Source organism: Oreochromis niloticus, linkage group LG9 (assembly GCF_001858045.2).
Source record: "Oreochromis niloticus isolate F11D_XX linkage group LG9, O_niloticus_UMD_NMBU, whole genome shotgun sequence".
Classification (NCBI taxonomy): Eukaryota; Metazoa; Chordata; class Actinopteri; order Cichliformes; family Cichlidae; genus Oreochromis; species Oreochromis niloticus.
The window spans coordinates 30,635,341-30,651,280 of record NC_031974.2 but is presented as its reverse complement, the minus strand read 5'-3'; the positions used below and the strand labels follow the sequence as shown (position 1 = coordinate 30,651,280).

The following is a 15,940-nucleotide window of genomic DNA, read 5'->3' as shown; positions in this document are numbered from 1 at the left end:
TTTGAGCTGCTGGTGCCTTTTGCAGTATTTTTTACTAAATCATCTCACAAATAACATGACCGACTGCCCGGTACAGCTCCTACATGACCTGTGTGCATCTGCTCAGGTGAATGAAAATCTAATATTTGTTATTTAGCACTAATTAGCAGATGCGTGTCTGTGTGATTCAGCCATATGGTGTGTGGACGTCCATGGATGCATTATGTTAACCAAGCTTGCTATCATTAACTTTAATTTAGCACTCAACCTTCTCCAAATGTAGTGGTCAAAAGACTAAAAAAGGCAGTGGGTAACATGATGTGAGCTATTCTCTTTAACAGTCAGTTTATGGAACTAACACAGCTCACTCTACAGTAATGGCAACGACACGATAAGTGCCATTCCCTTGAAAGGAGGGAGAGTTGATTTTTTTCAGATGACAGTGGGTTCAAAAAACTAAACACATACATACGTTAAAGATAATTACTGTTCTATACTTGCATGTAAAATCATTGCTTGCACAGAAAGTTTGAAGCAATAGAGTGTCTTGTGCTTTTTTCTTTCCCAAAGTGTCCAGCTTCCCTGATCGATTATTATGCTTAATGTTTTTTAAAGTAACTAAAGAGTCACCACACATAGTACAAAAGTTGCCAAGGTTGCTACAGTAGGGTTAAACAATCATTTAGTTAGCCAACAACCGCCTGAGCTGAACATTTGATGGATGTTACTTTAACATTAACCGTCTGTATAAGTTCCATTTGAAGGCAGCAACTGGGTACAATGGTTGCCATTACATTAGTAGCAGTTGAAAATCTTATATTATAAAATGTATTGAAAAGGACTTGCAGCATATTCAAGTCCTTTTCAGTCTCTTACAGAATCTACAGCTACTAATTCAAGGTAAACTGTCCATACTACTACTACATAGCATTAAGCCTGGTGTACCTGGGTGAATGGAGGAGGTCAGCTCAAAGCGGAACTGCAGCTGGCCACAGACATGATCTGTAGGCAACCTGCGGCCTAAGGAATAACTTACTACTCGATCCCTGGGGACAACACATGCACAGAGACAGATGACAGTTAGAAAGGGTATGTAAATGAGAGAGAAGGGAGAAACTCGATAAAAACATACAATAAAAAAAATCAAAAGTAAAAATAGCATAGTAGCTAAAATCAGACTATTACATGGCTTTTAAAGCAGCTATAACCACCCACATCATTCATCTTACGGACAGCCTGTGTGGGCCAGTTTATGTAGGAGAACTTCTACAGCTCTACAGTTTGAATCATTGAGCCAGGCAGACCCCTGAGCTGATGACAGTCCTGCTGCATTTATTTAAACAGGGAAAATCCTCATGAATGTGTTTTACCCAATGGCATGTTTTTCCAGCAGTCTCTGGACGGGGACTGAGAGCTTCCCCAGGAAACGCTTGATGATTGGCCTGCTCTTGGCAAACTTATCCTTTACCTCAATCTCCAGGACATCAGTGGGTAGGGACACAAAGTTAAACCTCTGGAGAAACAACAGAGGAGAGAACAATTTCTTTAGTAAGTGTGTTTTGTTGGATGTGTGATATGTAACACAGGTAATCATTTACAGCAATCAGCATTTAAAGCACTAACAGGCAATGTGAATTGTGTTGCCTTTTGCTGAATCTCAGGCGTTGCCTGAGTGCTGAATCTAAACCAGCAACGTTTTTTTGCTTAAATGTGCCAATTCTTTGCTCGCACTCAAACTGCCCTAATCCATACACCTAAAACTTACACATATCTGGCAACCCTTGAACAGACCAGACCAGAGTCAGTGACAGCACATCAATCCTCATGATTCAAGATAACTGTGAAAACGTGTTGGTTTTTTATATCTGCTACTCAAATATAGCATGAGGCAAAGTAAAGTAACTGGAGTGCCTGCAGAATGAAGGGTATGAGCAGAACACCAACAGACACAAAGAGATCAGGTAAAAATACACTACAGATGAATGTCACATTAGCTTTTCAGATTCTGAGCTATAATGTAAAGCTCTTTTTCCTATTGAAATGACGTTAGCCATTGTCATGGCAACTCACCATTACTAGTATCTTGGCAGAAATCCTCAAGCTTTGAAAGTGCCAAGTACTCTGCACTTAATGCAGACCCGTCTGTCTGAGGATATTAATAAGAATCACTCTCAGCTTTTGCATTTGTAATTAAATATTATAGTTATTGGAAGTAAGCAATACAATCATCTTTATGGTTCCACAACGACTATACTAAGAAACTATGATTACATTTTGATATTGTTATAATAAACTAATGAATGAAATGAACTAACGGTGGTATTAATGTGTTTCTACTTGTATGCTATTTTAAGTTCTCCCCAGGTTACTAAAAACAACTTATCTCAAATAAATGCTGGAGACGTGATTGTTAGAGTTCAAATTTCTGCAAATATGTGGGAGGGTTAAAGTGCTCCCTCTTCAGCAGATAATCATTAAAAGAAACTCTGCACATACAGTAAGGTTCATGAATCACAACCATGTAACTCTTCCTTTACTCATCTGCCAGTTGGATCGTCTGTTTTTTATTGAAGTTTTATGATGAATTAAAACATTTCCTGGTAGCTTAGCGTGCCTAATTTGGGGTTTATTTTTCTTCCTCAGTGTTATTTGTACTTTATTTATTTGATAGAATCCAATTCCCTGTCTCCCATCTTTCTCTTTTGGGGTTCTGATGACTGTCCAAGCTTCTTATACAGTGCTTCAGAGCTTGGAACTGTCCAAATCCTCCAAAGCTTTTTATTCACTCTTACGAAGATAATAACAGTACTGAGTGCAGTTTAAAGCTCTTTCAGACAAGCTTCAGAATTTCTGGCACCAAAAACGTTAAATGCTTAAATTAGTACTGGCACAAACCTGTTAGTTGGTTTCAAAAAACAAAACAACAACAACAACAACAACAACAAAAAAAACCATGATGGGACTTCCCTTCTGGATTTATACATTTTATTCAAATGTCAATACAAAGACCTCTTTTCCTTGTCTCTGTATTCACCTGCATTTCAGAGTTGTTGTAAATCCTGTCTTATGTCCGCGTCTTCATTTAAGGTTAACACTCCTTGAAATTATTATGGTGGGGAAGTAATGGGCATCAACAGGCACATTAAAACCACCAGCTTAATATTGTCCTGAGGTTTTACCTTATTGGGTAATGGACATAGGACCTCTGGGTGATCACAGAGGTGTCTGGCACTGGGGCTTTATCATTTGGATGCTGTGGAATGGGGCATCCATGGATCAGCCTTCTTCTGAAGATATACTTCATCGGGATCTGGGTGTTTTGAAGATGAGGCAGATGCTCTTTGTTGAGTCCCTCAAGCAATTGATAAGCAGTTATTGCAGTGTGGAAAGTGCATTGTGTACCTAGGGCCTGTCATTGCAATGAGAATGGTCTCAGTCTAATGCTAAGGTGGGTTGCAAATGTTAAAATGAATGGTAGGAACCAAGGATTCCCCCCAAAAAACCTGCATTATGACGAGATAATCAGTGTTCTTCATCTCATCTGTTAGTGGTCTTAATGTTGTAGCTGATGTACGTTATTCTACATTTACTGTTTGATGCTTCAGACAGTATTCGGACTAACTTCAGCCTCCTCATTCTTTAATATAGGATTATTTGCAGCTGAGGCTCTGATGCAAGGAGCTCCAAAAACACCCAAAAAACAAGGTTGTTTGAAGCCTATTTCCATAGTTTATTCTCAGAGTATTTCTAATGTTTACTTCATGATGGTCATGATGAAGTATAAAGAAACTGCAGCTCTGATAACTCTTTATATACTAGTGAGTAGAAACATTTTGTCTTTATATGCTTTTGGCCTTGCTCATGCCAGAATAACAACTCTGACTCTTTGAAGCGTGGACTCAGGCATCAGTGCATTAGCAGCACTTCTGTTCTGGAAGCTGAGACGTGCAGCCGTCATGGAACCCATTTGTTCCAGTAAGTACTTCTCCACTGATGGTCTCAAGTGTCTTTATACTGCAGTTATGAGCTAATCAACATTGTTTTCTTCATCTGTAAGTGGTCGAAATGTTTCTTCTTTAGTGTCAGATTAGTCTACAAACTCATTAATATGTTGTTTAAAATTGAATTCCTAAGACTCCACTGTGTAAAGCTAAATGCCTAATTTCCTATACCAGGGGTCAGCAACCTTTTACACCCAAAGAGCCATTTGGACCCGGTTTCCATGCAAAAGAAAACACTGGGAGCCGCAAATACTTTTTGACATCTAAAATGAAGATAACACTGTATATATTGTTTTTTATCTTTATGCTTTGTGTGAACAACTAAGGTGTGCTGCTTATGAAATCCATGAAGTGCTACAGAGAAAATTAAATTATATTTATGTAATCAACACATTTTGAACTCTTAAAGAAATATAACAAAAGGAAAGACACCCAGCTGAACTAAAATGATCCATGTAGCAAACAAAAACTGTTGTCAGCTGCCACCCTTATATCGCCTTTGGGCTGTTGGAGCCTTGACCTGACTCTTAAAAGATAATTGGAAAAAAGCACTATGCTGCAGAAAAATGAAAAATAGATATTTGCAAAATTCTGCCTAAATATGTATTTTACCTGGTTAATGCGTGTGGCGGGGCGTGGTTTGCAGCGCCGCTGCAGGGGAGGCGGACGCACCTGAGCGACACCCGCAATCACGCCTCACTGCCTTTACGTCTGCGCTATCTGTGCTGTTGTGTTGTTGGTGGTGTATGTCGGGCTGTGAGCTGAAAAACTACAGCCGGCTGTATGCGTACAGCAACCGTGTGTGAAAAGTGGTCAATAAAGAGATGCTCAAAAGCATGCTCATGGAAACATTGTTGGGTCTGCCGTGATTTGTTTACAATGGGACTTCTGCTCCTGAACCTCTGCGCACAGAGTCCGCAAATCGGGGCTATACAAAGTCAGTTTACGCAGGACTGTAAGCTGTCATCTGTCAGGCGTGAGCGGTGTTTGTCTTTAACATAGTTCATGGTGGAGAACAGCTGCTGACATAATGTGGATCCAAAGATCCATAATTGGCCTACCTGGGGTTGAAAGTCTCGATAAATGCACGGCGTTTCGGCGGGTATATCGGCTTCCACGAGTGTGACTCTTATTTTGAGCGATGAAAAAATAATAGAATATAATTTTATTTTTATATTTCAATATCACAATAATCTTCCAATTTAGAACTACGAGTTAAAAAGAACTAACATAAATAAAATACACTTCAGCTAAATACTTCTAATTTATTTGCCCAAACCACGCGGAGCCGCACTATAAGGACTAAAGAGCCGCATGCGGCTCCGGAGCCGCGGGTTGCCGACCCCTGTCCTATACAATACATGCCCACATGAATAATTCATGTGAAAACCTTGTAGAACAGGTTTTTCTGCAACCATACTATTAATACAAAGGACCCTGCTGCAGTGAGGGATTCTGAATTAGGAAAACCTTCTTTTTTGCCAACAGCCCAATTCCATAGGTTCTTAATGTCAGTCTAAAGTATGGGTTGCCCTGAAGCCGCCTCATCAAAGGGTATCAGAACATCTGTTACGTCCCTCTGCATCCCCTAATCTCCTCAATGTTTTCAGCAGGTGCTAATTGGCCACACCTAGTCAGGTGTGGATAAAAGCATACCTGAGGCAAGCTTTCCAGAGAGCTCACTTGTTTTTGCCTTGGTGGCACTAGCCATTTTAGCTAACCTGGTATTCCATTTTAAGATAAAACCTCTTCTCGCCTACACTCTGGTATTCATCTCCTTTTTTATGTTGCGGCTTTTGAGTCGGGTCGTAACAACATCAAAAGAAGATTCTGGTGATATACACAGCAACTAAACCTGTCATTAAAAGTAGCATCTACTGTCCCTACAGGTACTATTTCGACGAAATGTAATTTTTTTTTTCTTCTCTCGACAGGTGTTTGCTTTTCTTTTTTTTCTCTCTCCCCTCTATTTTGTCTTTCTCTCCCTCTCTTTCTTTCATTCTTTCTTTCTCCCTGTCCTATCCCTCAGTCATGTCTGTCCCGTCTGTAACAACTGAAAATAAAATAAATACATAATTATAATAAAGGCCAATCAAATGGACCAATACGACAAGGCCATGATGACTTGGTGAAGTAAATCTGCGAGGCATCTTTTTTGGCTTTCAGACAACAATTCTGATGGCTAAAGATCCAAACGGGACAGGCAGAAAAAAAAATGTGTTCAATGTGCTGCCCATTGTGTTATCTGTAGTTTCAGGTGCTGCACATCTCATGTCTTCACACCATAGACAATTGCCTTCAGATGAACCCAAAGATGAAAGTCTAAGGGGGTCAGATCGGGAGACCTTGGGGGCCATTCAACTGGCCCACGACGACCAATCCACTTTCCAGGAAACTGTTCATCTAGGAATGCTCGGACCTGGCACCCATAATGTGGTGGTGCACCATCTTGCTGGAAAAACTCAGGGAACGTGCCAGCTTCAGTGCATAAAGAGGGAAACACATCATCATGTAGCAATTTCAAATATCCAGTGGCCTTGAGGTTTCCATTGATGAAGAATGGACCCACTATCGTTGTACCCCATATACCACATCAAACCATCACTTTTGTTGTTCCAACAGTCTTGGAGGGATCCATCCAATGTGGGTTAGTGTCAGACCAATAGCGGTGGTTTTGTTTGTTAACTTCACCATTCACATAAAAGTTTGCCTCATCACTGAACAAAATCTTCTGCGTGAACTGAGGGTCCTGTTCCAATTTTTGTTTTGCCCATTCTGCAAATTCTGTGCCCCAATCTGGGTCATCCTCGTTGAGATGCTGCAGTAGCTGGAGTTTGTAAGGGTGCCATTTGTGAGTAGCTAATATCCACCGAAGGGATGTTCGACTAATGCCACTCTCCAGTGACATGCGGCGAGTGCTACGCTGTGGGCTCTTGCTGAATGACGCTAGGACAGCCGCTGATGTTTCTTCATTAGTGACAGTTTTTCTTGCGTCCATATTTTGGCAAATCCAACACTGAACCAGTTTCATGAAACTTAGCAAGCAGTTTGCTAACTGTAGCATGGGAGATGGGTGGTCTTGTAGGGTGTCTTGCATTGAAATCTGCTGCAATGACCCGGTTACTGTGTTCACCAGATATCAACACAATTTCGATCTGCTCCTCACGTGTTAACCTCTTCGACATGTCAATGGCTGTGAACAAAGAGAAACTTGCAAATAACTCATGAAAGAATAAAGTTACGTTGAAACCAAGCACACCATTGTTTTTCTTGTGACATTACCAATAAGTTTGATGTGTCACATGGCCCTCTTCCTATTGAAAAAACAAAAGGTGTATCCAAGATGGCCGACTTCTAAATGGCCACCATGGTCACCACCCATCTTGAGGAGTTTGCCCCCTCACATATACTAATGTGCCACAAACAGGACTTTAATATCACCAACCATTCCCATTTTATTACGGTGTATCCATATAAATGGCCCACCCTGTATAATCAAGTGATGCTTTCATGAAACACAGAGGCTTTACAACATATGAGAAACCACTATTTATGCTCAAGAGGAGGAAGGGTAAATTAGACTTTGCTTTGGTTTGCTGGATTTCATTTGCAAACTTTGCATTTCTGATCAGTTTTGGAGCATCCAGAAAAGGGCAGGCTTTTTTTAGGTATATATTAGCAAAGAAATGCTCTCTTTAATGGCCTTTAAGCCATTCACATGATCTTAACAACCACAGCATGCTTTTACGTCACTGAAGTCAAAACTAGCAGCAAAGAAAAACACTAACAAGGGTTTGTTTCTTTGGAGCATGCGGCAGTTAAGGCCTGGCAGAATATCTCAAGAAAGGAAATAACACTTGCTGATGTCCTTGGAATCTACACGTTAGCCAGTCCTCGACGCCAAAAGATTTTCATACAAGTATTAAAACCAGTCCTTATGTAAGTTCATCCAATTACTTTTGAGTTAAATTAAAATGAGAAATAATAAAACTATTAACTACAAAAAAAGTTAATTTCACTGTTTAAATAGCACAAATAAACATTTTACTTTTTAATTTACTGTTTAACATTTATTTACAAGGTCATTTGCGTTCGGAGACTACAGGATACGATGTAGGAACAGTAGTTTTTGCTTGGTGCTGTGTTCTTGTAAAGTACCATCCATATACACTTATTCTTCCTCTTCTCTCTCAGCAGCAGATTTTACACTGGGGTTTTCCTTCTCTTAATATCTTAGCCAAGTCTCTGTATATCCATGTCTGTTTATGTGATTGGAAGCTCCAGGCTTGAACTTCCTTTTTCCTGCAAGTACAGTTGGACATGATGAAATGAAACCTGAAGGGGTGACACTAAAGTTTGATTGGATTAGTGTGTGTGTGTGTGTGTGTGTGTGTGTGTGTGTGTGTGTTGTGGCTGCTACATTACATTCTATCTGCTTTACTCTGCTACCCTTGCCAGTGTCTCAGACAATGACTAAAGTTCTGATCATGTTGGCTGCTGTTTTTCCGATCTGTTTCACTGACTGTGTTCTTGTGTGTCCCTGATAGTTCTTTTGTGGGAAGGACAGAAGGAAAAACATATTCACTGAAGAAATGAGAGCAGAACAATGTAAAAAGAGGATCTGATTGCATGGGATAAAATGAAGTGGCAAATGCAGGAAAATGAAAACCAGGAAAAAAAAGAGTTGGCTGTGGAAATCTGTGTGCAGAGAGATAAATGAGGAGGATTAAATGGAGAACAAGTGAATCATTTACAACAGCAGGCACAGGCAGAGGAAAGGTGCCAGTGGGATTGCACAGGATGGACGGGAGGTGGATGTGGGGTAATGTGGGTATCATGTAAATAATTACATGTTTTATCACAGCAGCAATAGCTCATAGAAACTAGGTTCAAAGGGAAACAACGCCCTCGAGGTATATATAGAGTACTGTATATATTGAATGTACTGTATTTTAGGGTAGAGAGTAAAGTTGCTCTGGGTCATTCATCCATCCATTCTCATAGGCTTATACTTATCAGCGCCACGGGGGCTGCGGTTCATGTATTTTTAAATAAGAATCCCACAAATCCTTGACTCTAAATTTCACATAATTCAGCCCTCCTTGTCTGTCAACATCTTTCAGAGTTATATGTTAAAGATTTAGGCTGAGCTCACAGCTGCCTTCTACATTTCATCAACTACCTAGGCCAGAGTCCCCCCAACTCTGACAGACTGTCCACCCCCCTCCCTTGACCCCATGGACCTCAGTTTGCTCACAGAGCAAATCGGTCCACGGAAGATGCCATCACCATCACCCTTCATAGAGCGCTGAGCCATCTGGAGAACAGGAAGAGCTAAATGTGGATGCTCTTCGTGGACTACAGCTCAGTGTTCAACACTGTAAACCCAGACATCCTCACCACCAAACTGGACCACCTTCAGATCCCCCTGCCACCTGCTCCTGGATCAAAGACTTCCTAACCAACCGGCCTCACTCAGTCAGCCCCCATCTTACTCCCCCACTCTCACTCAGCACCAGATCCCCGCAGGGAGGCGTTCTCAGCCCCCTACTGTACACCCTGTACACTTATGACTGTAAACCAACCCACCCAACCAACGTCATCGTCAAGTCTACCAATAACACCACCATGGTTGGGTTCATCTCTGATGGACAGTGTACAGAAATGTTATGATTTAATGTTGTCAGTGTTTTGTTTTATGTCATGTTTAAGGATTTGTTCTCGTTTCCTGTTTTATTGTGAAGGTCTGCGTCTCATGTGAGTGTGTTCAGTTTTACCTCTGTCTCGTCTTGTTGATTATTCCCAGCTGTGTTCCCCACCTGTGTGTAATCTCCCTGTGTTTCCCTGTGTGTATTTAAGTCGCGTCCTCTGTCTTTGTGTTTTGGCTGGTCCGTCTGTGTATCTCCCATGTCTCATTCGTGTGTTCTCCCTGCCATCACCATCATGTACCGTTGTCTACCCTGCTTCATGTTTGAGTTCTGGTTCGTATTCTGTAGTTTAGTTGTTTCCAGTATAGTTTAGTGTGATCTCTTTTTGCCGTTTTTTTTCCTCTTGTGCTTTGTGTTCAATAAATCACCTTCACACCTTTACAAGTGCCTGCAATTGGATCCTCCTTTATCATCTCCACACGGCTCATCTCACTCGCCGTGACAGTACGGACCAGCCAGCTATGGATCCAGCGGCATTCACCCCACCCACAATCTGGTATGCATCTTCTTTTATGTTGCGGCCTTGAGCCGGGTCGTAACAAGAAAGAAAGGTTAAGTCTCGCAAAAGGCAATTCTATTCTATTTTACTTATACAGCTCCAAATCACAACAACATTCAACTCAAGCCAAAAAAAATGCTCTTTTCATTTCAGCACCACAAATCCACACAACAGGAGGAGCTGAAGCACCAAATGACACAAAGGATCAAATTACATGCGTCTCGACATGAGGCCATTGATCCCTACAAGGTCATACAGAGAAGTTTCACTGGGCTATCCACTGTATTTAAAGTAAGTGCTTATAAAACAGTAAATGTTAAGGAGCTGGCAAATAGACAGCAGCCAGATTAATCGCCTTAGTCTCAGCTTTTTGTTAATTGGTTAGAATCTAAAGGATAAGCGGAAGCGAATGGATGGATGGATGGATGGATGATTAGAATCTAACCAAAGTTAGCAATCTTGCCTGGTCAGGCAGGCTAATCGTCCCACTTTAATGTGACTGATGAACTGAGCTCCTGTCCTGAGGCCTGTATTGTCTTATCCAGGTAACTTTGGTTTCTGTACTACAAAGTTGGTTTATTTATCACAGGTGTAAACTGCCATGTGATAGATCTACAGATCTATAGGTATGAAATCACTGCCTACTGACAAATCAATTGTCCAAAAACTAGTGCCACCATTCATGGACAATTTCTTGAACCTCTGCGGGGAGAGTAGAAGGGTCCAAAGTTTTCCAGTAGTATCTAAAGTCTTTGTGTTTCCCCTGATGAACATCTGCAATAAGTAGATTCTTACAAACACCTTAATTCCATTTTTTTTTTCTTTTTCTGTTGCCAGGAAATAATTTTACATCAGTTTTATAGACATGAACAGTGTCACTGTTAAAGCGCTAGGCAACAGAACATTAGACACCAGGTTAGGTGTGAAATTCAAGTGAATGTAGGGGTATGTTTCTACTTCCTCACACAGTACTTACAACATTCGCTCTTGTGCTGGTGCCATTAGCTAACAATCCTGACCCTCATCTTGATGAACAAGAACAGTTCATCAAGCAGATTGGTTATTCTGTAGCAATGTCCGTCTAGTGGTAGATAATCACAGTGGCAGATGTTCCAGTGTCATTGTGCTAACTTGCCAGTGTTTGTTATAGCCCTCAGTTCTTTTAAGTGTTTTTAACTGTGTATTACATGCTCTTTGCTCTTGGGTCCTCCACCTGTTTTTCATCTTGACTTCCATCCCTGTTTACTACTTCTTCAGTTCCTCCACAGTTAGTTGGATCTGTTTAAAAGCATTATTCATGGAAGCTGTGGATTTTTGTGAGCAGCTAGCCATGGTCTGGAAGTTACTGTTAGTTACATGTGTTCCCTCATGTCATTTGCTTCTATCCTTCTTCTATTGTTTGCTGTTTTGTTTACATCCCTAGTTTATTACTTGCCATTGTATATGTTCTGTAGCCTGTTTTGTTGATTGACTTGGATGTTAAAACTGTCACATTCAGGTCAACCTCTGTTCGCCTGACTTTTTAGCCGTTAGTTCAACCTTTAATTGTTACTAATGGTTTCTTACTCTGCTTCTGCTCTAGTTTAATCAGGCTTCATTTTAAAACACAATTATCTGTTACCAGAGAATTGCACACCTTTATATAAACAACAGAGTCTGCTTCTACAGACAGGAAGCCATATTAAACATTCAGTTTTGATTCAAAATTGTGTCTCATACAGCGCAGTGCTGGACTGCAGTATGGAAAGTCTGCTGGATGAGCCAGCATGTTCCATTAGAGTTGACACAGTACATCACTGCCAAGCAAGCTGAGCAGCTTGCTCAAAATGGGATCAGTTTGGAAAAAGGAAAGTGACTTAGAGCTGAGTGGATGCTGTCAACTGGGACACCACATTAAATCACTGCATGAGTCTCCTGAGGGACATAATAAAGATAGAGACTGTGCCACAGGACATCCTGAGACATGTACTGCGATCAGTGGAGCTTGTGCACAAATCACAGGGTCACTTCCAGCATAGTTATGCCTGTTCTATTCCAGATCATGTAGAAGCTTAAGGACAGAACAGTGCTGATTGACATCACCTCATTTATAATCTCCTATTGAAACAATGGTTACTGCTTATTGACATTTTGTATTGTTCACAATGCAGTCCCAAAACCATGTCAAATATCTGGCTACCTCATTTCAAATGTAATTGAATTCTAAAGTTACTTTTAGTTACTTAAGGTCACTTTGTGTAATACTTCTGCTGGAATCCTGCTCTGAGGATCTAACTATGTGCTCTGACACATTTCTATATAAACATGAATCAGAATTACATGTATTTTTTTTTTGACACTGTAGTTTTTAGTGATAGTTTTGTCACAGTTTAAACAACAGACATGTATTACATTACAGGAGAAATAACCATACAAGCACACAGTCAAAACAAACAGAACTAAAGCGAACAAAAGGTGTGGGTGCCAATTCTAATCAACTATCATATGCATACCTGCCTTTACTCCGCAGCATACATACTCCATCTTATATACATACTTTTATACATGCATGCATATATGGATATACAAAGTTATAGACCTTAAATGTTTTGTTAGTTCATTAATTTTCCTTGGTGCCATATAATGTCCACTTCTCCCACTTAGTAACGAAAATATCTTCCTTTAATCTGAGAATGTAAGTCATTTTTTCCATTGCATAGATTTCTCCAACAACATTTAACCAGTCTTTTGAAGGTGGATCCAGTTTGTACCGGTTTCTTGTTATAGCTTTCTTTGCAGCTATCAATAGGATTTTTGTCAAATACAAGTCGTCGTACATAACATGCTCTCTAATATTCCCAATATATACAGTTTTAAAATTGTGTGGTAATTGATAGCCCAAGATATTGCCTATTACAAGAGTCACGTTCAAAAATTATGCAGTTTCAGGCACTCCCAAAACACGTGCGTATGATGTGCTTCCATGTTACCACATCTTCTCTAGCATGGCAAACTGTCTTGAGTCTGCTTACTTTTGATTTTTGGTGTAATAAAGAATCGAGTAAGATGTTTCCATCCAAATTCTCTCCAGCATCTTGAGTTAGTCGTTGTGTTCTGGGTTTCACACATATCTAACCATTCCTCAGTTGAGATATCAGTTTTTATTTCCTGCTCCCATTTCTTTTTTATGTATTCAGTTGATGTTGCCGTGTTCTCTCTTAGGTTTTTATATAGTACAGAAATTTCCTTGAATTGGAGGCCCCTGTATGATTTAATTACGCAATCCAGCATGCCATAAGACGTACGCGAACTTCGTACTTCCTTTGAAAAGTAATCTCTGAGTTGCAGGTACGGGTAAAAATCGGTTTTCTCTAGACTATACCGATCTTTTAAATCTTGGAAACTCATCGAATGGCCATCTTTCATTATTGTACAAATCGCTGTTATTGCTTTTTGTTCCCACTTCCTGAATCCTGAGTCGTGAGCACTTGGTATAACACTAACATCATAGGCAGCCCAGTTTAACATCTTAACCTCCCTTTCCAACTTACTTTGTTTAACTAGGCCAAACCATATCTCTAGAGTGTGGGATGTTATAGGATCAAGGAAATGCTGTAAAGTTTTCTTAAGTTGCTCATTTCCAAGAAAAGTCTGAACTGGGACATCCTGTACTTTTATTTCAATATCTTTCCATTTAGCATTAAAGTTCTGATCACACCACTTTATCACTGGTCTGGTTTGGGCCGCATGGTAATAATCTTTTAGATTAGGGAGTCCCACACCACCTTGCTTCCTAGATAGTTGTAATGTTGTGTAATTTATTCTAGGCCTTTTACCATTCCATACAAATCTAGAAATGAGCCTATCCCAGTCCTTGAATTTTTCCACTGGGATCTTAACTGGCAAAGATTGGAAAAGGTACAATAGCCGTGGGAGGATACTCATTTTTATTGTTGTGATTCTTGCACTAAAGTCTAGTGTAAGAGATGACCATCGGTTTAGATCGTGTTTAATCTGAGTGGTCAGTCCATCATAATTTGTTTTAAAAAGGTCACTCAATTGTTTAGTCACAGTTACACCGAGGTATTTCATTTTTTTTTGCAGTCCAGTTCAGTTTAAACTTATTTTTAACCTCTTCGGATGGCAAATAGTTGAAAGCCAGTATCTGAGTTTTGGTCACATTAATTTTGTACCCCGAATGTTCAGCAAAGATATTAATTACATTAAACATCGGAATTAAAGTTTGGTTTGGATTTTCTAGGTAGAGTATGATATCATCTGCAAATAAGCTGATGATGCGGTCTTCCCCTTTAATATTTATTCCTCTCACTTCCTCACTTTGTCGGATGGCCTGTGCCAGGGGTTCAATATATAGAGCGAAGAGAAGAGGTGAGAGGCAACAACCCTGGCGGGTACCCCTCTCGAGAGAGATTTGTTCCGTTAGGCTACCATTGATTCTAATTTGAGCCGTAGGAGATTGGTAAATAGATTTGATGCACATCACAGCACCGTCATTAAAGCCAAACCTTTCAAGCACGGCATATGGGAAGTTCCAATCTACACTGTTGAAAGCCTTCTCTGCATCCAGGCTTACTAGGGCCGCACTACCCTTTTTTGTTTGTATCGAATTAACTATCTGGAGGGTCCTTCTTATACTATCTTGAGTTCTACGTTCTGAGATAAAGCCAGTTTGGTCTTCATTAATTAAATCTGTCATAATTGCTCCATATCGCTTAGCAATTATAGATGTGTATATTTTGTAGTCCACATTAAGTACCGATATGGGTCTGTAATTGTTACAATATTCGGTGTCTTTTCCCTATTTAGGGATTGCTGAGATAATCGCCTCTCTCCATGAGGGAAGGGTTTAAGTCTTGAAATTCCTCTAGATACTTCTTCATGACTGATGGGGGCAGTTAGTTTGCTGTTTTGCTGCGTACCAATACGTGGTAAGTCTAGGGAGTTAAGAAAAGCAGTTTTTTCGTCTTTATTTGAGGAACATGGTGGTTTATACAAGTTTTCGTAATATTTCCTAAATGTTTCTTCTATTGCTTCCTGGCTATACTGCAAGTTATTTGTAGATGGGTCCCTAATCTTGTGAACTGTATTAGCAGCTTGCTGCTGTCTAAGATCCCGTGCTAACAGTCTAGCTGCCTTTGGGCCGTTCTCATAATAATCCTGTTTCAAAAATCTAAGGTTTTTTTCCATTTCTTCAGTCAATATATTGTCAATTTCCTTTTTTAGTGTTTTGATTCTGTCTTGGAGCTGAACATTCCGAGTTGTTCGGTATAATATTTCTGTGTTTTTCAATTCCTCCACCCGGCTTAGGTACAGGGCCTTCCTCATTTGGTGTTGTTTTGAAGTTATGGCAATAAGCTTCCCTCTGAGTACAGCTTTGAATGCATCCCAAAACACAGTTGGGCTAATTTCTTCTGTGGAATTTTCCTCTATGTATTGCTTTATATCTTTCTTGATTTGGTCTTTTGTTTCTTTTTTATTCAGACAGCTCAGATTTAACCTCCAACAGGTGTTTCTACACCTACTATTTAGATTTAGCTTTAAATGAATGGCACAATGATCAGAAATATCTGCTACTCCAATTGTGCATTCAATCACTCTGTGTAGATCCCATCTGTTCATTAAACATAGTGAATTCTTGAGTAAGTGTTGTGAGTCTTTGAGTAGTGTGTATACTCCTTATCCAGCGGGTGATGTTCCCTCCATACATCTACCATTCCCTGCTCTTTCATAAAGGTATTAACCATTCTCGCCAG

The 15,940-nt window shown here is 40.1% G+C and overlaps 1 protein-coding gene across 10 annotated transcripts in view; it reads right to left on the bottom strand.

Annotated features, from left to right (window-relative positions):
- Window positions 1-15,940, bottom strand: part of hecw1a (HECT, C2 and WW domain containing E3 ubiquitin protein ligase 1a) — a 102,347-nt gene that overhangs the window by 36,942 nt on the left and 49,465 nt on the right. For all 10 annotated transcript variants that reach the window (XM_005460465.4, XM_005460461.4, XM_013264403.3 and 7 more), the window contains 2 exons: window positions 1,350-1,492; window positions 925-1,025 (listed from right to left, as the gene is read on the bottom strand). In XM_005460465.4, coding sequence (XP_005460522.1) covers window positions 925-1,025; window positions 1,350-1,492 — 244 coding nt within the window. The remainder of the gene's footprint in view (window positions 1-924; window positions 1,026-1,349; window positions 1,493-15,940) is intronic.